The sequence below is a fragment of the Drosophila montana genome, unplaced genomic scaffold (genome assembly GCF_035044405.1).
Source record: "Drosophila montana isolate Dmon_TW-CO22-7 unplaced genomic scaffold, ASM3504440v1 contig_2668_1, whole genome shotgun sequence".
NCBI lineage: Eukaryota > Metazoa > Arthropoda > Insecta > Diptera > Drosophilidae > Drosophila > Drosophila montana.
In genome coordinates, this window is record NW_026997535.1 from 939,024 (window position 1) to 957,685 (window position 18,662).

The 18,662-nt window shown below is 46.6% G+C and overlaps 8 protein-coding genes across 9 annotated transcripts; 4 read left to right on the forward strand and 4 right to left on the reverse strand.

Moving 5' to 3' along the window:
* Nucleotides 1-596: 596 nt before the first annotated feature.
* On the forward strand, nt 597-3,076 carry Rabex-5 (Rabaptin-5-associated exchange factor for Rab5). The gene is made up of 3 exons (XM_064684064.1): nt 597-835; nt 904-1,441; nt 1,498-3,076. Exons 1-3 carry the CDS (start codon nt 694-696, stop codon nt 2,954-2,956), a joined length of 2,139 nt encoding a protein of 712 aa, XP_064540134.1. The 5' UTR covers nt 597-693; the 3' UTR covers nt 2,957-3,076.
* An 11-nt stretch (nt 3,077-3,087) lies between these two features.
* Nucleotides 3,088-3,876, reverse strand: LOC135429520 (uncharacterized). The gene has a single exon (XM_064683837.1). The coding sequence runs from the start codon at nt 3,874-3,876 to the stop codon at nt 3,088-3,090; it is 789 nt and encodes a 262-aa protein (XP_064539907.1).
* Nucleotides 3,877-4,019: 143 nt separating this feature from the next.
* Nucleotides 4,020-5,258, forward strand: scf (Calumenin scf). Its single transcript, XM_064684068.1, has 2 exons — nt 4,020-4,542; nt 4,598-5,258. Exons 1-2 carry the CDS (start codon nt 4,077-4,079, stop codon nt 5,110-5,112), a joined length of 981 nt encoding a protein of 326 aa, XP_064540138.1. The 5' UTR covers nt 4,020-4,076; the 3' UTR covers nt 5,113-5,258.
* An 802-nt stretch (nt 5,259-6,060) lies between these two features.
* Rac1 lies at nt 6,061-7,891 on the reverse strand. The gene has a single exon (XM_064684071.1). It carries the CDS (start codon nt 7,529-7,531, stop codon nt 6,953-6,955), a length of 579 nt encoding a protein of 192 aa, XP_064540141.1. The 5' UTR covers nt 7,532-7,891; the 3' UTR covers nt 6,061-6,952.
* A 238-nt stretch (nt 7,892-8,129) lies between these two features.
* Acat2 (Acetyl-CoA acetyltransferase 2) lies at nt 8,130-10,147 on the forward strand. 2 transcript variants are annotated; one of them, XM_064684067.1, is made up of 5 exons: nt 8,130-8,166; nt 8,562-8,683; nt 8,809-8,921; nt 8,984-9,599; nt 9,656-10,147. In XM_064684067.1, exons 1-5 carry the CDS (start codon nt 8,145-8,147, stop codon nt 9,938-9,940), a joined length of 1,158 nt encoding a protein of 385 aa, XP_064540137.1. In that variant the 5' UTR covers nt 8,130-8,144; the 3' UTR covers nt 9,941-10,147. The 2 variants fall into 2 exon arrangements, with proteins under 2 accessions (XP_064540137.1, XP_064540136.1); XM_064684066.1 differs by lacking the exon at nt 8,130-8,166 and adding an exon at nt 8,351-8,473.
* Nucleotides 10,148-10,944: 797 nt separating this feature from the next.
* Nucleotides 10,945-12,839, reverse strand: Nt5a (5' nucleotidase A). Its single transcript, XM_064684065.1, has 2 exons — nt 12,647-12,839; nt 10,945-12,580 (listed from the first exon to the last, which is right to left on the reverse strand). The coding sequence occupies exons 1-2, from the start codon at nt 12,728-12,730 to the stop codon at nt 11,084-11,086; spliced, it is 1,581 nt and encodes a 526-aa protein (XP_064540135.1). The 5' UTR covers nt 12,731-12,839; the 3' UTR covers nt 10,945-11,083.
* Nucleotides 12,840-12,925: 86 nt separating this feature from the next.
* Nucleotides 12,926-17,074, forward strand: Ctr9. Its single transcript, XM_064684058.1, has 6 exons — nt 12,926-13,085; nt 13,152-13,250; nt 13,322-14,254; nt 14,321-15,157; nt 15,222-15,679; nt 15,738-17,074. The coding sequence occupies exons 1-6, from the start codon at nt 13,044-13,046 to the stop codon at nt 16,933-16,935; spliced, it is 3,567 nt and encodes a 1,188-aa protein (XP_064540128.1). The 5' UTR covers nt 12,926-13,043; the 3' UTR covers nt 16,936-17,074.
* sturkopf lies at nt 17,037-18,555 on the reverse strand. Its single transcript, XM_064684069.1, has 2 exons — nt 18,072-18,555; nt 17,037-18,004 (listed from the first exon to the last, which is right to left on the reverse strand). Exons 1-2 carry the CDS (start codon nt 18,277-18,279, stop codon nt 17,277-17,279), a joined length of 936 nt encoding a protein of 311 aa, XP_064540139.1. The 5' UTR covers nt 18,280-18,555; the 3' UTR covers nt 17,037-17,276.
* Nucleotides 18,556-18,662: the final 107 nt, after the last annotated feature.

Genomic DNA, 18,662 nt, shown 5'->3' on the forward strand with positions numbered 1-18,662 from the left:
ATGAAGGTGTATGTATATATGTATATATGAATGTATGTATGTATATATGTATGTATGTATGTATGTATGTATGTATATATGTATATATGTATGTATATATGTATGTATGTATGTATGTATGTATGTATGTATGTATGTATGTATGTATGTATGTGTGTATGTATGTATGTATGTATGTATGTATGTATGTATGTATGTACATATGTATGTATGTATGTATGTATGTATGTATGTATGTATGTATGTATGTATGTATGTATGTATGTATGTATGTATGTTTGTATGTTTGTATGTTTGTATGTATGTATGTATGTATGTATGTATGTATGTATGTATGTATGTATGTATGTATGTATGTACACGTACAGAACTCTCTTTGTTCAAATGCGTGCCAAGATTACATCAAGCTGCGCTGCCAATGCAAATTGAATGACCAGTTATATTGGCACATTTTTTAAAATTGCCACCAAAACTATTCGATGTCGAAACTTATCGTTTCGTTAATGCAAGTATTTTATGAAAGTATCGTTCATAAACATATCGATATATTTGTGCGATAATCCTGGTATCAGCTGTTTCTCTGCAATCGAGTGGCTGCTTTGACAGTAAATAAATTCTTCGCCCAAAATCGAGTCGGACAGTAGTAAAAAATACATCACAGCAATCAAGATTGTGTAAAAGCCACGCCCAACGATGGCGAACCGTGCGCCCATGCTGCGAATCGGGCAGCAAGATCTAAAGTGCCGACAGGGCTGCGGCTTCTACGGCAACACACAGTTCGATGGACTCTGCTCGAAATGTTTTCGCGAGCGCAACGATAAGCAGCGGAAAAAGCGTAAGCAGGCTGCTGTGATTTATCTATTCGCAGCACTTAGTCATGTTTGTAATTCCCATTGTCCACAGAGAGAGCCAGCGAGGATCATGAAGCGTTGAACACTGGCGCCAGTTCTGCCGGCGGAACCATGGAGCGCAAGTCGCCGCAGCATTCGCTCTCGCTGGGACGTGCCAAAACCAAGAAGCAACCCGACAAAGAGCAGCCACACAGCGAGACACCAACGGCCAGCACAATGCCCAGGAAGAAGTTCACTGTGCCCGCTGTGCTGCAAAAGACATTGAAAAATAAATTGGTAGTCCCACAACAGCCGCGTGTGCCAAGTGCCACCGAGAAGCAGTTTATGCTGCAGCTGCGTCAGCTGCGCATACCGGACGATGCTAAGCGGAAGCTGAAAAGCGAAATCCAGCGACTAGACCACGAGATACGCAAATACATGAACAACAACAGTACCAAAAATGTGGATGAGCTGTCCGATCTCGTGCAGAATGCCTACACCAGAGTCGCGGATATTGTACACAACGATCAACGCTTCGAGATTGCCACCAACGAGGATCGCGATAGTGCCATAGACTTCTACGAGAAAGTTGTGATGACACAGAATCACAAGTGAGTCATCAACCATTCAATGCCACTGCCATCTCTCATCTTATCTTTGCATGTAGTCTCCTATTTAGTCCGTACTTCACCACAGACGAAGAGAGCGATATAAAGGTCCAAAAGCGCATACGACAATTGAGCTGGATAACGGCCAAGCATCTAGACTGCAGCATTGATGAGGTCAATGCGGAGGCGCGTGATTTGGTCTACAATGCCATATCGGAACTGGTGGGGATCGACTCCTACTATTCTCCGCAGGAGAAGCTGCTCTGCACGGTGCGTTGCTGTCGTCACATTTTTGAGCTATTGAAGCGTTCCACGGGCGGACCGGCCAGTGCAGATGACTTCCTGCCGGCGCTTATCTTTGTGGTGCTCAAAGCGAATCCCGTCCGTCTGCACAGCAACCTGAACTTTGTCAATCGTTTCACAAACGCCTCGCGTGTCATGAGCGGCGAGGGTGGCTACTATTTCACCAATCTCTGCTCGGCCATTGCCTTCATTGAGAATCTTAATGGTGAGAGTCTGAGCATTGGCGCCGAGGAGTTCGATGCTTTGATGTCTGGCGAACAGACTTACAGCACACCATGGGAGAGCGCCCTGTTGGCCTGCGAGAGCCTGCATCTAATATCTGAGAATATGAAATGCATGGAACAGCTTCAGAAACGTAACTCGGTTATTAGCACGGGCATTAAAGACTTTGAGCGCGAGCTAATTGAGTTCCAGCGCGAGGTGACTGAGAAGGTGGACACGGTAATGGCCAAGGCGCCGCTAACACTGCTGCCCATTAAAACGCCGCCGTTTCTTATAAGCCAGGCGCGCGCCCATTTGGCACAGGATGGCGTAGAAGCCGCTGCTGGCCACTACCAGTCAAATCTAGTCAGTGGTGGGCTAGGTCAGCACCAGTTGACAGCTAAGGGTAAGGAAAAGGAACTCGCTACGCAGGAGAATTCGTACTTGGAAGCGGCGCATACCTTGGCACTCAAGGGCACCAGTATTGGCTCTGTGGGACGCCTGTCACCGCTGCATCAGAATCTGCCGCAACCAGATCAGCTCTTTGCCTCGCCCATATTCAATTACACACCCTTTGATGCAGTCTCGCTGCTGGAGGAATCATCCGAAAATGGGGACGTGTTGATGCTAGGCTCGGAATTCCAGGGTGGATTGACAAACATCAACTACGACTTCGATTTGTCTGATCAAAGCGGCGAGAACAGCGTCGCAGATGAGTCCAAATTGAATCTTGATGAATTTGATCCGCTTGTGCAGCAGCGACAGCACATCGTACATACCGTTCCGAGCAGCGCGGCTGAGCTCAGCCTGCTGGACACCACAACGGACAGTTTAATAGACAGCGATGTGCCGCTCGCAGGTGTACTCTTGCCATCCCCACTCAAGCCGGAGGTGGCCAATTATCGTGGGTTCTCCAATTTTGATATTCCAAGCATTTCCTGCAACACCGGGGACTTCAGTTCGCTCAACCAGGACGTCAACGATCCTGGTGTGCCAGCTCCAAGCAACAAATAAATGTACTCGCCGCTCGTGCCCACTTGTAAATAGCGTTGGATTTTAATTGCACATATTTATTTAAGGACTTTATTTAATAAACTTAAAACTATTGACGATTTCCAAATATCAGCAGGATAACATTTGCGGAATCATTTGGCAAATATGGAGCCTACGGCACTGACAACGATCTTGCTCTTCTCATTTTTAGTGAGGATCTCGTAGTGATAGCTCCCTTCGATCAACGCATCATTTTTGCCGGCATCGAAGGTGGGCCTTATTGGTGCCAGATCAACATTGAAGCAATTGATCATAAAGGTGTCGTTCTTGAGCAGATCGCACATCTCATACGCGCTGGCGATCTTCTCATGCCAGATGCTAACCGAACCGTAGGCGAGCGTCTCCTGCAAAATGACCTGGATAGCATCTTTGGGTGTGCGGAATGTGTGCATAGTGATGATGCCCGTTGGTCCATCGCCCAAAAATTTGTGAGCTATGTCACAGACCAGCATTGGCGAGGCATGTGCTGGCACCGTCTTCGGATTGCCGACAATTGTTTCCGACCTGAGCTGCTGCAGCTTGGCCCGTGAGCGCACATAATTGGGATGATTATAAATTTTCGGATCGAGCGGCTTCAATTGGTCCACCAAAAGCTTTATAACAGGCTCACGCACGCTCTCCTGGATGAATAGTGTGGCCACCGCATGCTCGGCGAATGGATTTTGCAGTGAGGCCAGAAGATGATGCATGGCCTTTTTTATATCGCCACCATCGAACAGTATCATGAGACTGGGGGAATTCCAATCGGATTCCAACTGCTGCTGTGTCTCCTCCAGCTTCCCCGTTGACTTCGGCTCGCCGGCACCCATCGAATTAGCCGATGTTGAAGACGTCACTTTTCGCGTTTTGGCACGCTGATCCTCTTTAGGATTTCCGGGCATGATGCCGAATGAGGAAGATTTTTTATATGAAATTCCAGTCAAGTAGTATCGATACGCAGTCGATAAATTCTTCCAATCAGAATTCAAAAACTATCGTTTGTGAACATCGATACTTTAGGCGTCGTTTGATGAATTAGTTCTAACTCGAATTACTTTTGTTTGAATACTCAAAGCGAGCAGACGTCGCACCGCTTAGCAAAATGAATACTGGAACCATTCTACTTGTTGCTGCCGCTGCGATAAGCTTGGCCGCCGCTTCTAGCATACCGGCGGCCGGTGAACTGCCGCACAATCCGCTGGAGCACGACTCGCTGAATGCCAAGCATTTCGATGGAGGCGAGCACAATTCCCAGTTTGATCACGAAGCCTTTTTGGGCGCTGATGAAGCCAAAAAGTACGATGAACTCTCGCCGGAAGAGAGTAAGCGACGCCTCGGCTTGATTGTGGATCGCATTGATGAAGATAAGGATGGTTTCATAACGCTGGCTGAGCTCAAAGCCTGGATTCAGTACACGCAGCGGCGCTACATCGACGAAGATGTAGGTCGGCTGTGGCGTCAGCACAATCCGGATAACGAGACAACGATTAGTTGGGAAACGTATCGCAACTCCATTTATGGTTTTATGGATGCACTGGAGAAGGAGGAACTGGAGCAGGAGGAGCATGGTAAGCGGATAGAGCTGATTTAATGATTCTCGAAAGTAATACGAATCCTTGGCAGGTATCTCTTACAAGAGCATGCTGAAACGAGATCGCCGTCGTTGGGCTGTGGCCGATCAGGATCTAGACGATAAATTGACACGCGAGGAGTTTACAGCCTTTTTGCATCCTGAGGAACATCCGACTATGCGTGATGTAGTACTGCTGGAGACCACCGAGGATTTGGACAAGGACAAGGATGGCAAAATCTCTGTAGACGAATACATTGGCGACATGTACCGCCCCTCGACGCCGAATGAGGATGAACCCGAATGGGTGCTTAGCGAACGTGAAGCATTTTCCAAGCATCGCGACCTGGACCAAGATGGCTACTTGACCGAGGCGGAAATACGCCAATGGATAGTGCCAAATGACTTTGATCATGCCGAGAGCGAGGCCAAGCATTTGATATTCGAGGCCGACGAGGATAACGATGAGAAGCTAACCAAAGCCGAAGTGCTCGACAAATACGATGTATTCGTAGGCTCCCAAGCCACGGACTTTGGCGAGGCTCTGGCACGCCATGACGAGTTCTAAGATCAAAGAGAGAGATTAAAGCAACTACAAGTCTCTAGATTATAAGTTACAACTCCCAACTTGAATGCCAAATACCTTGTAATACATTTAGTCATGTAAGCCCAACTCTGCAAGTGCATTATAACAGACTTAACGCTATAGAATAACCCAACCAGTTCATGTTCAATTGGTTTGATTTCAGCTTTAATTGATATGCATCCCAAAACATACACGTCAGCCAGACGCACAGCCTCTTGATGATTGGTCCGGTCCATGGGGTTGCGCATTCATAATTTCCCTCTTGCTTATATGGACACGTCATGGGCAGACAACCGGCCACAGATACACCACATGCACACACACTCACACACACACTGTACACACATGCAAGGCGCGTCCGCCTCTATATAACATAAACATAAAACGCTTTTGTTGTTGCGCCGCTGTGCCCGATTAATTTCCAGCTGCGAGAACATTCCAACAAAAACAAATCTCCGACGACCCGACGCTTGAAGCTGATTTCATTCTTTCCTTTTTTTTTTGGTTTTCAATTTGTATTCAATTTTTTCGCTGTGATAAGCTTTTTGTCAACGTTGAAATTGAAAACCAAAGCAGACCTGTTGAGGTCGCTGGAAATTGCTAATGCCTATATATACATATTCATATAAACAAGTATATATATATATATATATATATATAAATATATGTGTACATGCAGGGCACATATGGCTCGCCATTGCGGGTACTCAAGATTGTGTGTATTGAAATTTTTTGTATGCTTTATTTGACTTCCATTGACACATTTATGTATATGTATGTTTATAATTTGATGCGTTTTCGAATATTTAAAATACAAAGTATTCAAAATGTTTCAAATATTTTGTTTTCTGTGTTTCTTTGTGTATTTTAAATCAGTACATGTACATAGTATACGAAGGACATTATCTTATTATGTATGGTAGCTCCTGGTTTTAGCAATTAAAAACGTTCTTAATTTTCATTTAGTTTCCACAATATGGAAATCTGTTGCTGGTTGATGCCATTAGGAAGCGCATCTCATACATGAATCTGTTCTTTATTTTTATTTAATATACGTTTATGTATTTGTTTAGCTGCAATTCTGCCTAATTCTTTGCCTTTACCTAGCTTCCTTTGATACTTGGCAACAGTTTCAATCAACATCTAAATACAATGTGTGTTTGTGTGTGTTTTCATTATAATGTAATTGTTTGTTTGTTTTTGTTGTCTTGCATTTTGCAGTGGAACGTTTACTGGCTGCTGCACTGCATCATCTTTCAACTTTCACCTACTTTAAGAGGCCAAACATTTCTTTATGCTGTTGCGTCTACTCAGCTCTCTTTTCAATACAATTTTCACTCTATTTAGTTTTTTTGTTTTTTGTTTTTTTTTTTGGTTTTACAACATTAATTTTAATTAACTTTTAGTTCAAATTAATGCACATGTTTGAAATTAGTTCAAATCGAAAGCATAAACAAACAAAAAAACACACGAAACGAAACGACTTAGTTGTACAATTAAGGACGTGTAACAGAACAAGAAAAGTTAGTAGAAAATTCGGTTTTCCCCTCCGTTTTTTGAGTGGGCAAGTTTCAACAAAGCAGAAAATACATCGTGTGGCAGGCTGACCAGGTCCGGAGTATGCCGGATCCTGGACTCCTCTCAAATCAACTCGCTAGTTGCTGCTGCTTATGTTACATAATTGTTATTTAGTTAATAATATTACGTTATTAAATAGACTTGACGACAAATACAAATACAATGCTTCGTGGGTGTTCTTGTTGCGTGTTTGTGTGTGTGAGTGTATTGTGTGTGTGTGTGTGTGTGTTTGTGCATCTTAAAATTAGAGCAGAGCGCATTTGCGCTTGGATTTGGGCTGCAGAACGGGACAGAGCACCGATCTAATAGCCTCATCGAAGACGGTCTTTAGGCCCTTTTGCGTTAGCGCCGAGCACTCCAAATATTTAACAGCCCCAATCTCCTTGGCCATGGCCAGACCCTGTGGGTATGTGATCGGCGCCAGTTTCTTGTCGCGCAGCTTCTCAATCGTATTCTTATCGTCGCGCAAATCCAGCTTGGTGCCCACCAAAATGATGGGCGTGCTGGGGCAATGATGGCGCACCTCCGGATACCATTTGGCTCGCACGTTCTCAAACGAGGCCGGATTGACCAGAGAGAAGCAAATGAGAAAGACATCGGTCTGTGGATACGATAATGGACGCAAACGATCATAATCCTCCTGACCGGCCGTATCCCACAGCCCCAAATTGATGGGCTTCGCATCGACCATCACATTCGCGGAGTAGTTGTCAAATACGGTGGGTATGTATTCGCCGGGAAACGCATTTGTCGTGTAGCTGATGAGCAGGCACGTCTTACCCACAGCACCGTCACCCACGACGACACACTTAATCGCCTGCATATTTGTTGCGTTTGCTGCTGCTGCTGCTGTTGCTGCTTTGTGTGATTGTGCGGCTGTTGTAGTTGGTGTTGTTGTCTTGGTTAGGGTGGTGGTGGTGTTGTTGTTGCCGTTGGGCGAGGGCTGGGTCTGTTGCTGCTGCTGCTGCTGTCGACGCTGTGGCTCTTCGTCGGCTCCTTAAAACGGCGACTCGGCCTGCAATCTGAACTAGTTTAATAGCTAGCGAGCTGTCCAGGAGTCGCGGTTTGGGTCGTTTTCGTTCTTATTGCGTTAACAAAGCGCGTTTTGTGCGTTTTTTCAGCAAAAAATAATTTTCTGTGTACTGAGATACCGTATCGATATAATAACCCATCGATAACTTGAGGGAAACTATAATACTAGCTATCGATGTTACCGATGTCAATTTGAGCTGTCAATATCGATAGTTTTGGCATTTTTTCAAATACATAATGGTATTCCATTATTTGATTTTGATTAAAAGACAGTTAAAAAACTATAGTTAATTATTGTGCTACGTATAAACTAGCTTTTCATAACAAAACAAATTCATTGGTTAATAGTACAATCTATTTAATACATTTTAATACATAGCAATATCGAATTTATGCAATAAAAAATGGTTTTAACTAGAAAGAGAAGTATGCGAAGCAGTACACGCGTCTACGATTAATTATAAAATGAAATTGATAAAACGGCTAGGAACCAATAATTAATTGTAATCAATTGCAAACATTTTAAAAATAGCTATCGAGTATCAATATATTGAAGGTGCGATTGCAACATTTATCGCCGCGGCGAATACCATTGTGATCAGCTTGCCTGCCGCGGTTGTTGCCAAGTGCATTTATTGCTAATTTATCACTTAAAGTGTAAACACTTGCTAAAAATCTTATTAGCCAGCCATGTCTGACGTGTTCATTGTGTCTGCGGCGCGAACGCCCATTGGTAAACATTGCGCAGTTTCCGAAAAGCTGATGTAATCCCCAAATATTTGTGTGCCCAAACTAAAACTTTCTCTTTTTGGCATATTTAGGCAGCTTCAATGGAACACTTTCTAAACTGAAGGCATCCGATCTGGGCAGCGTGGTCATACAGGAGGTGCTGAAGCGTGCTAATGTCGAGGCGCCGCAAGTCAACGAAGTTATCATGGGCCAGGTACAAACACAAACTTCCCAATTGTTGCTTATCAGCGAGACAATTGTTTAAATTGCTTTTTATCGCATAAAATTTGCTTAAATTTGTTATGTAAATGGCCAGAACTCAATTTTGCTCGTTAACAGGCACTGACAGCAGGCCAAGGTCAGAATCCCGCACGCCAGGCCGCACTCAAAGCTGGCCTGCCCATTGAGGTGCCCGCCTATGGCATCAATATGCTCTGTGGCTCGGGTCTGAAGTGGGTATATCAGCACGTAGCTTGACTTAGATGCACTTACAACATCTGACTGCATTTTCCAGAACCGTGGCATTGGGCTACCAGGCGATACGCACGGGCGATGCACAGATCGTTATTGCTGGCGGCCAGGAGAGCATGTCCCTGGCGCCGCACGTCATGCATCTGCGCCAGGGCGTTAAAATGGGCGCTGGCACGCTGCTGGATTCCATGCTCAACGATGGCCTGACCGATGCCATGGAACAGATACACATGGGCATCACAGCTGAGAATCTGGCGGAGAAGTATCAAATAAGTCGCGAGGCCCAGGACGCATATGCAGTGCAGTCGCAGCAGCGCGCCGAACTGGCACAGCAGCAGGGCTGTTTTGACGCTGAGATTGTGCCCGTCGAGATCAAGGATCGCAAGGGTACGCAGCTATTTAGCAAAGATGAGTACATCAAGAGTGGCAGCAATGTGGAGGGCTTGCAAAAGTTGCGTGCCGCCTTCAAGGAGGGCGGCACCATCACACCTGGCAATGCATCCGGCGTTAACGATTCGGCTGCAGCGCTGCTGCTCATGTCCGGCGAGGAGCTTAAGAAGCGCGGTCTCAAACCACTAGCCAAAATTGTCGGCTGGTCACAGACCGGCATTGAGCCCAAAGTCATGGGCCTGGGTCCAGTAACCGCTGTGGAAGCACTGGTAAGCATTTGCTCTTTAGCTGTTCCTCCTGCCCACTATAATCTGTGCACTTGCAGCTGACCAAAATCGGTTGGAGCCGCGATGAAGTGGATCTTTACGAGCTGAACGAAGCGTTTGCCGCTCAGTCGCTCGCCGTGCTGCAGTGCCTTCAGCTGGATGCCAGCAAAGTGAATGTGCATGGCGGCGCCATTGCACTGGGCCATCCCATTGGCGCCTCGGGCGCACGTGTCCTGGTCACACTGCTGTACGCCCTGGAGCGTACCAACGGTCGTCGCGGCATCGCCTCGCTATGCATTGGCGGCGGCATGGGCATTGCTTTGGCCGTCGAGCGCATCATCTAAATTAGTCAATAGAGTCAATCGGCTCGACCCAATTACAAGCTATTTCCGTTGAGCTATTTCCGTTATTACCCTTGCTGTATAGTCACAATATGTATTGTTATATTATTTCCTTTGGTATTATGCTTGGTCACAAATGTTATTGTAGTCTAAAACTTATTTAAACTGTGTATTTGATGGTATTGATGTTTATAAATGTTAAATACTAAATTGCATGGCGACAGCTTTAATGCTGCCCGATTTCGATGGGTATATGTGGAGCGAAAACTGTGTCTCACTTTTATTGAATTTCCCATTGAAAACAGAACAGCATTAAAGATATTTTTAAATACTATGTTGTCCGTAAAAGCACTTTCTTTACGACCAAATGTATCTCTTAGACAAGAACTCAGCTGAAAATCAATCGTTCCTAGATATGATATAGTAGTCCAGTCTCTATAACTTACCTGCCAGCATCGAGCTAGAACTATAAAAACTCGGCTTCCCACCCAAAAAAAAAAGATTATTTAGAAACTTGAGATTTCTTTATTTATATAATTTATAATGATTTTAATTGTCAACTTTAGATAAATTTCCTTAAAACACTTAGCTCAAAAAATATTTGATTATAAGGAAAACATCGACTTATTTATATAATGTATATAAATACATTTGGATTATTGAAATCAGAGAAAATACTATTAAAAAGTTGAAGCTAGAAAAAGTTTATTAAAATAGTATGCATTGACCTATTTGTCTCGATCGGGCTTAAAAATGTATATATATATCGATATATGTAACCCTTCCCTGACTCTATTAAAATTATTTAATTCTCCGAACGCTGCTTAAGATTAAAGATTTGTACGTTTATAAATGTTGTAGACAGATCGTTGCTTATAGTTAGAATTAGTATGCGAACATTTAAATACTCTACAAAATACTCACGACGTTGACAAAGTAAAGGCTAGCCTGTGTTAATAGTGTATGGAATATTGTTTGTTATCTAACTGAATGTAAATCTCTGCGACTTTGTCTATTGCTTTAATTTATTTCGAGTATAATTTTTATCTCTACAATTTGATTGCAGTTCAATTTTGGTTGCAGCCGGCGACACATCCATTTAAAGATTGTGTTTCGAGTACTTTTCTTTCAAGTGGGAGGGTCTTATCAGACGCCGCCGCCGTGCCAGCAGGTCGTGAGGTTGCTGCACTCGAGCTGTTTGGGCAGCGTCGGATAGAAGCCATTGACATTGTTGCATACGAGACGTTCGGTGGGCGCCGTTTGGGCCATCTGCTCCATGGAGGACACACAGATTTGTGCATAATTGGCTATGAAGCCGGACCATAGCGTGGGCGTGTTGCCACTGATGAAATACGAGTCCCAGAACTTTGAGGCCAGCACCGCCCGATAGGGATAGTCCTTTTGCTCCATCAGAAACAGCTCCTCGGCAATGGCCACTGTGTCAAAGTCGCGATGCTTGACTGGCGTATAGATATCCTGTATAATGTTGTCACCAAAATAGAGCGCACGTGCTGCGCTAATGTCTTTGTTCAACCGCTTGGCCATCGACTGATGCAGCTGATGCCAGTTGCCCTGCGAGTAGACATCGCCTGGTTTGAGCTCCGCCTGCAGACTCAACTCTGTGGCGGGCAGCTCACACTTGGCCACGTCATCCACACGCATGAAGGGGCGCTGCATTGTAAAGAAGCCCGGCTTCTTGGCATAGGTCACTATGTAGTCAAACTGCTGCTGCCAATCCGGACCCAGTGCCTGTGTGGCCGTCAGATCGGCAAAGTCTATGTTAGAGCCGGTCAGCAGAAACACCTTTTTACCCGTGGCGCGCAATTGCTGGAGCCAGGTGCGCAGCTTTGAGCTGCTGGGCAGCACATAGCGCTGCGGCTCAGCACGCATGGCCTTGAAGTAGAGACTCTGATCGTTTTTGAAGTTGTCGCGGCTGTAGTTGTGCATTAGGCCGTCGAGCAGATCCCGCCAGACGTTGTACTCCTTGGGCCTGCCATTTGGACCGCTGTCCTTGTCCACAATATCCACGGCTTGGGCAAAAACAAGCGCGCTGGGCATGTCAAAGTAATCGAGGAGCGTGCGCATCTGCGTAGCGGCTGGGCCGTTCCACGTGGAAAGTGGATCATTGTAGAAGGCCGTGGCTACGTCCCACCGTCGAGCGGCACCGTAGGCAGCTACAATCTCGTCATCGCTCAGGAGACGTGTGCCATGCGAGGCACGCAAAATGACAGCCTCATTGCTCAGCTTCAACACATTGCCTCGTGGTCCATCCAGCATGAGGCCCTTCTGTAGAAAATCCATATCCAACTTCTTGGTCAGCAGCGCCGGCGAGTAGCCTTTCTTCTCCACCAAATACACTTTGAGCACATTATAGATGAGCGGCGTCATCTCCTGCAGATTGTAGCGCAAAAGCGTGCCATCCAGATCGAACCCAATGATATCATAGTCCATCAGATCCAGCTCCTTGCAGTATGAGTTCATGATTGTACTGGCCGAGTATCTTGAATACAGCGCAGCACTGACAGCTCGTCCGTTCGCGTTTATGTTTGGGTGCGTGTGCGTGTGTGTGTGCCTGCACAGCTGTTTGTTGTTGTCAGCCTCACGTGTTGACTTTTGCGCCAATTGTGCTATACTAACACAGCTCTTACGTAATCGGCACAGAACATCTGTTTGGCTTTGTTTGGTTACTTTTAGTTGGAGTCTACTTACTGATGCTGCTGCTGCGGCTGTTGCTGTGGCACGCACATTGGGCGCTAGTTGCCGTACGCCCACTCGCCAAATGGCACTTTGCATTTTGGCTCTAATACATTATCGCCTTAAAATTTAACTAAATTTTTTGTTATTTTCCTACATAATTTAGTCCATAAACAATGCCACCTCAAACCAATCGATGGCATATTTCAGATACGAGTAAAATTATTCGATATTTAATTTTGCTATATATCGCATGCTATCGCTGCTGCAACTCTGGGTATCGATATGTTGTTGGTCTCAATGTTTTTTTTTAGCAAGCGTACCGCGTTCGGAAAATAAATTGTGGTTTCTGTGTAATAAAACGCCGTTAAGTCATCAATTGTTTGGCCTCTGAGCCACGCTTACTGCAATCATGTCCACTTGCATCGAAATTCCGCTGCAGGACACAGATGAGGTAAGTTTAACAGCCTATAGTGTTGGTGTGAACGCTGCGTTTTCTAAAAAAAATAAATGCTTACAGGTCATCGAAGTGGACCCGGATCAACTGCCCGAATGCTCCGAGGTGTTCAGCATACTGCTGCAGGAGCGTGCGCCGTTACACGTATGGGTCAATGTGGCGGTATGTGGCAATAGTTTATACAACAGGGATCCAAATGGGCACTATGAATAATGCATGAATATAATTCGCAGCTGGCGTACTACAAGCAGAAGAAGACTGATGACTTTATTATGCTGCTGGAGGCAGCTCGTGAGAAGGGCACCTTGGACTATCGTGACTTTAAAACGGATCAAATGCGCGCCTTTGACATGCTGGCCGCCCACTATGTGCAGGAAGCGTATAGGGAAAAGTCCAAGGATAAAAAGCGCGAGCTGTTCATGAAGGCCACCAATCTATACACGAATGCGGACAAGATCATTATGTACGATCAAAGCCATTTGCTGGGACGCGCCTACTTCTGCCTGCTCGAAGGCGATAAAATGGATCAGGCGGATGCGCAGTTCAACTTCGTGCTCAATCAATCTCCATCAAATATACCATCGCTGCTGGGCAAGGCGTGCATTGCATTCAATCGCAAGGATTACCGGGGTGCCATGGCCTTCTACAAGAAGGCACTACGCACGAATCCCAATTGTCCAGCCAATGTGCGCATTGGCATGGCGCACTGCTTTCTAAAAATGGGCAATGCAGAGAAGGCAAAACTGGCATTTGAGCGTGCCCTGCAGCTGGACCAGCAATGCGTGGGCGCCTTAATTGGCCTGGCTGTGCTTAAACTAAATCAACTGGAGCCGGAATCTAATAAGCTGGGCGTGCAAATGCTTTCCAAGGCCTACACCATCGACAATGCAAATCCTATGGTCTTAAATCATTTGGCCAATCATTTCTTTTTCAAGAAGGACTACCAGAAGGTGCATCATCTGGCGCTGCATGCCTTCCACAATACCGAAAACGAGGCGATGCGCGCCGAGAGCTGTTACCAGCTGGCACGAAGCTTTCATGCACAGAGCGACTATGATCAGGCCTTCCAGTACTACTATCAGTCCACGCAGATTGCGCCAGCTAACTTTGTGCTGCCCCACTACGGACTCGGCCAGATGTACATCTATCGCGGAGATACGGAAAACGTAAATGTCACAACAAAAAAACTATTAATTAGGCAAATCCTAATATTTCATATTATCTATTTACAGGCGGCGCAGTGCTTTGAAAAAGTGCTTAAAATTCAGCCAGGCAACTACGAGACCATGAAAATCCTCGGCTCCCTGTATGCGCACTCCAATTCGCAGACCAAGCGTGACATGGCCAAGACACACCTGAAAAAGGTCACCGAGCAGTTTCCCGAGGACATAGAAGCCTGGATCGAGTTGGCGCAGATATTGGAGCAAAATGATTTGCAGGCCTCGCTGAATGCCTATGGCACTGCCTCGAGCATTTTGCGTGACAAAGCCAAATACGAAATTCCGGCGGAGATACAAAACAATGTCGCCTCACTGCATTATCGTCTGGGTAATCTAAAACTGGCCAAGGACACGCTGGAGTCGGCGCTGCAGCATGCCAGCTCCGAGATGGACAAGGATGTCAAGTATTACGAGTCCATACAGGTCACAATGAAATATAATCTGGCTCGCCTCAATGAGGCCATGAGCAGCTTCGATGTGGCCGACAAGCTGTACAAGGAGATACTCAAGGAACATCCCAACTATATTGATTGCTATCTGCGACTGGGCTGCATGGCGCGTGATAAGGGTCTGATCTTTGTCGCGTCCGATTTCTTCAAGGACGCCCTCAATATAAACAATGACAATCCGGACGCTAGATCGCTGCTTGGCAATTTGCATTTGGCCAAAATGCAATTCGCGCTGGGCCAAAAGAACTTTGAAACCATACTTAAGAATCCAGCTACAGCTTCGGATGCCTATTCGCTGATAGCGCTGGGCAATTTCTCGCTGCAGACACTGCATCAGCCCAGTCGAGACAAGGAGAAGGAGCGCAAGCATCAGGAAAAAGCGCTGGCCATTTTCAAGCAGGTAAGCGAAGGCGTTATTAAGCCATTCAGCACCTTCAACTTAACCGAAAACTCTTTTGTGTCAGGTGTTGCGAACTGATCCACGCAATATTTGGGCCACCAATGGCATCGGCGCCGTGCTCGCCCATAAGGGCTGCGTCATCGAGGCACGCGACATATTTGCACAGGTGCGCGAGGCCACCGCCGACTTTTGCGATGTGTGGCTAAACATTGCCCACGTCTACGTCGAGCAGAAGCAGTACATCAGCGCCATACAGATGTACGAGAATTGTATGAAGAAGTTCTACAAGCACAACAATGTCGAAGTGATGCAGTACCTCGCACGCGCCTATCTGCGGGCCAATAAGCTGGTGGAGGCCAAGGCTGTGCTGCTCAAGGCGCGTCGTGTCGCACCTCAGGACACCGTACTGCTTTTCAATATAGCTGTAGTACTATCCCGCCTTGCCATGGCCATACTCAAGGATGAGAAGTCGACACTGGAAGTGGTGCTGCAAGCGGTGCACGAACTGGAGTTGGCCCACAAGTGAGTAGCTCCAAAATCAATAATACTATGTAACTATATCAATTTGAACCCCATTTAGATATTTCCAATACCTGTCCGTGCATGGCGACAAGACGCGCTTCAATATTGAGGTGGCCGGCGTGGAGGCCAACACCTGTCAGGATCTCTTGTCGCAAGCGCAATACCATGTGGGACGTGCCCGTCGCATTGATGAGGAGGATCGCACGCTGCGCCGCCGCCAAGAGGAGGAGCGCGAAGCCTTCAAGGTTAAGATGCAGGAGCAGCGCAAGCGACGCGAGGAAGAGGCCAAAACGTCGCGAGATCAGCTGCTGGCCAAGCGACAAGAATACGTGGAGAAGACCAAGAATTTGCTGATCATAGCGGACGCACCAACCGAAAAGGAACGTAAGAAAGGCAGCGGACGACCGCGCAAGGATGATTACATCTCCGGCACAGATAGTGGTGATGGAGCTCCGCGCGAGGGCGCCGAACGGCCCACCAAGAAGAAGAGCAAGGTTGAGCGCAAGAAGGGCAGCGGACGCAAACGCAAGGCCGAAAAGTATGAGAGCGACAGCGAAGAGGAATCTGGTGGCGGCGACAAAAAGCAGAAGAAAAAGAAGCAGCAGCAAAAGAACGCCAAGGAAGCCAAGGAGAAGCTGTCCGCCAAGCAGCGTCTCAAAATTGTCTCCAAGGAGACAATATCGACCAGCGAGTCCGAGAGCGATGGCAAGCGTAGTCGCAGTAGGAGCAGAAGCAGAAGCCGTAGCAAATCAGGCAGTCGTAGTGGCAGCCGCTCAGGCAGTGGCAGCGGCAGCGATCGCAGCCGCAGCAGAAGCCGCAAGAGCGGTAGTCGCAGTCGCAGTCGGAGCGGCAGCCGTTCTGGCAGCGCCAGTGGCAGTGATCATGGACGAAAGCGCAGCAGGAGCCGCAGTGGCAGCGAAAGCGATGGCGTTGCACAGCGCAAGCGGCCCAAAAATCGAATTGAGTCTGGTGGCGAATCGGATAGATCACGATCACGTTCGGGCTCACGATCGCGTTCTCGCTCCAAGTCTGGCTCGCGTTCACGTTCGAAGTCTGCATCCCGATCGCGTTCCCGCTCTGGCACCCGATCGAAATCCAAATCGAAGTCCAAATCAAAATCAATGTCCCGATCACGTTCTCGTTCGCGCACCCACTCCAAGTCCAAGTCGCGCTCACGTTCTCGTCTCGGCAGCGGTTCGCGTTCGCCGTCGCGCAGCCGTTCTCGATCTCGTTCCGGGTCAGCGGCTAGTAATTAAGTGCATGCTGCAGATGCAGCTCCACTATGAGCCGGTCATCAATCTTCCCTTATATGTAACTAACTCTTCTATGTAACTCATGCAGAATGCAAAATATGAAATGTGTTGGAACAATATAATCTGAGGACTTCTTTTATACCATTTTTTATTAAGTCAACTAATGTAAATAGATTTTACTACTGCATTCGATGCTTTTTTACCTATTACCATCTGGCCTAAAATTCCATTTTGTCCATTGTATAACTTTCCATTCTACCAAAAACTAAACGTAGTCTAAAAAATTTCGCTTAAGATTAAGATTAGGCAACAATTGGCTGAATGCGCCCACTTGGATGTGGGAATCAATGCAGATTCTGCTGTATCATTTTGCTAACAATGCTTGCCATGGGCTTGGAATGTCGCAAGACGAATGCGTGAGCAATTCCTTTGCTGTCCAGCTGTGCGTCCACTTGGGGAAAATCCAATTTGAGCTGATTGTAGTAGGACACCGGCACCCAGCCGTCTGTGGTCCCATAGTAGAACTTTAACAGATGCATATGCTCCTCGACAAGATCACGCTGCAAGCCGCGAACACGGCCCATTTCGTCGTCCGCCAGGAACACAACCTTCTCCGCCACCGATGGCTTGGTGTATTTTAGAGCGGTGCCAACATAGTGATTGGGTATGGCAAAGATCAAGAAGTATATTTGTATAAGGAAGATGCGTATCCAGACAGGCAGCCAATTGAACAGGTTAAAGAAAACGTAGCCAAAAACGGAATAAAGTGGCATGGCAACTTTGGTGAATAGCCAGCCATTGGGTGATTCCATCATGCGCTCCACGGTGGGAAATAGCATGTAGCACTTTTTGATGCGATCCCGTATCTCCTGCTCCTTGAGCAGCTGCAGTATCATCCATGCGCCAATCGAGTGCCCAATCAGATGTATTTTTACATGCCGCGGCACATACTTTTTGATAAAGTCTATCTTGTGCGCAATCTGTCCCCCGAGATTGAAGAGCTCTTCGTTGCCGCTGAGCTGCGGCACCTCACGTATGCTCGCCTCGGGCGGATCATCGTGTCCAGCGTGGCCTGTATATAAAGCCAGCAATTACTGTTAGCAATTGCAACAATCGCAGCTCAGGCTCGTCCGACTCACCTATCACCCAGACGGGCAAATTTTGACCATCGGAGCTCAGCTCCTGTTGCAGTGCACCACCAAACTCCGTGTAAAAGCCAGGAAGTCCGGGATTTCCTGTTATGCAAATAACCAGCTCCTGTACATCGTTCAGCGACTCCTCGATCCATTTGCCCCACGTTATGATGTGCGTAGGTATTCCGTTTAGGTTCACAAAGGCCTCCTGCATTGTGTTGGCGTGGCAGCAGTTCGTTGTAAATCAATAAATTTCCACTTTCTCGCCTGCAACTCCACTTTTCAAGTTGGCCAATTCGAAGTAACCGGTTTTTTTTGGCGCTGCCTCACGTAACAGCCGTTAAAAGATTTGAAATTTCAATTGCGCGGCTTATCTAGTATTATCAACGTTCAACCACGTCTATGCTTTGCTTTATTCTTCTATATCAGGTATAATTGCACAAAAGGGCAGAGTTCAGTCGTCAGTCTCAGTTGCCGGTATAATTCGCTAATGTAGAACTAGGCATGTCCACTCTCCGATAAGCATATGTACACATACATATGTATATGGTACACACTGAAGACCTTAACTTAACAAATGCATAATTAACAGATTAA

Excerpts from the sequence above, each read along its gene's own strand:
- Rabex-5 (XM_064684064.1), top strand. The coding sequence starts at position 694 with ATGGCGAACCGTGCGCCCATGCTGCGAATCGGGCAGCAAGATCTAAAG. Across the intron at positions 836-903 it reads CGATAAGCAGCGGAAAAAGC|AGAGAGCCAGCGAGGATCAT; the intron begins GTAAGCAGGCTG and ends CATTGTCCACAG. Across the intron at positions 1,442-1,497 it reads GTGATGACACAGAATCACAA|TCTCCTATTTAGTCCGTACT; the intron begins GTGAGTCATCAA and ends CTTTGCATGTAG.
- LOC135429520 (XM_064683837.1), bottom strand. The coding sequence starts at position 3,876 with ATGCCCGGAAATCCTAAAGAGGATCAGCGTGCCAAAACGCGAAAAGTG.
- scf (XM_064684068.1), top strand. The coding sequence starts at position 4,077 with ATGAATACTGGAACCATTCTACTTGTTGCTGCCGCTGCGATAAGCTTG. Across the intron at positions 4,543-4,597 it reads ACTGGAGCAGGAGGAGCATG|GTATCTCTTACAAGAGCATG; the intron begins GTAAGCGGATAG and ends AATCCTTGGCAG.
- Rac1 (XM_064684071.1), bottom strand. The coding sequence starts at position 7,531 with ATGCAGGCGATTAAGTGTGTCGTCGTGGGTGACGGTGCTGTGGGTAAG.
- Acat2 (XM_064684066.1), top strand. The coding sequence starts at position 8,431 with ATGTCTGACGTGTTCATTGTGTCTGCGGCGCGAACGCCCATTG. Across the intron at positions 8,684-8,808 it reads ACGAAGTTATCATGGGCCAG|GCACTGACAGCAGGCCAAGG; the intron begins GTACAAACACAA and ends GCTCGTTAACAG. Across the intron at positions 9,600-9,655 it reads TAACCGCTGTGGAAGCACTG|CTGACCAAAATCGGTTGGAG; the intron begins GTAAGCATTTGC and ends GTGCACTTGCAG.
- Nt5a (XM_064684065.1), bottom strand. The coding sequence starts at position 12,730 with ATGCAAAGTGCCATTTGGCGAGTGGGCGTACGGCAACTAGCGCCCAAT. Across the intron at positions 12,581-12,646 it reads CAGCCGCAGCAGCAGCATCA|AGCTGTGTTAGTATAGCACA; the intron begins GTAAGTAGACTC and ends CGATTACGTAAG.
- Ctr9 (XM_064684058.1), top strand. The coding sequence starts at position 13,044 with ATGTCCACTTGCATCGAAATTCCGCTGCAGGACACAGATGAG. Across the intron at positions 14,255-14,320 it reads ATCGCGGAGATACGGAAAAC|GCGGCGCAGTGCTTTGAAAA; the intron begins GTAAATGTCACA and ends ATCTATTTACAG. Across the intron at positions 15,158-15,221 it reads CGCTGGCCATTTTCAAGCAG|GTGTTGCGAACTGATCCACG; the intron begins GTAAGCGAAGGC and ends CTTTTGTGTCAG.
- sturkopf (XM_064684069.1), bottom strand. The coding sequence starts at position 18,279 with ATGCAGGAGGCCTTTGTGAACCTAAACGGAATACCTACGCACATCATA. Across the intron at positions 18,005-18,071 it reads TTTGCCCGTCTGGGTGATAG|GCCACGCTGGACACGATGAT; the intron begins GTGAGTCGGACG and ends CTTTATATACAG.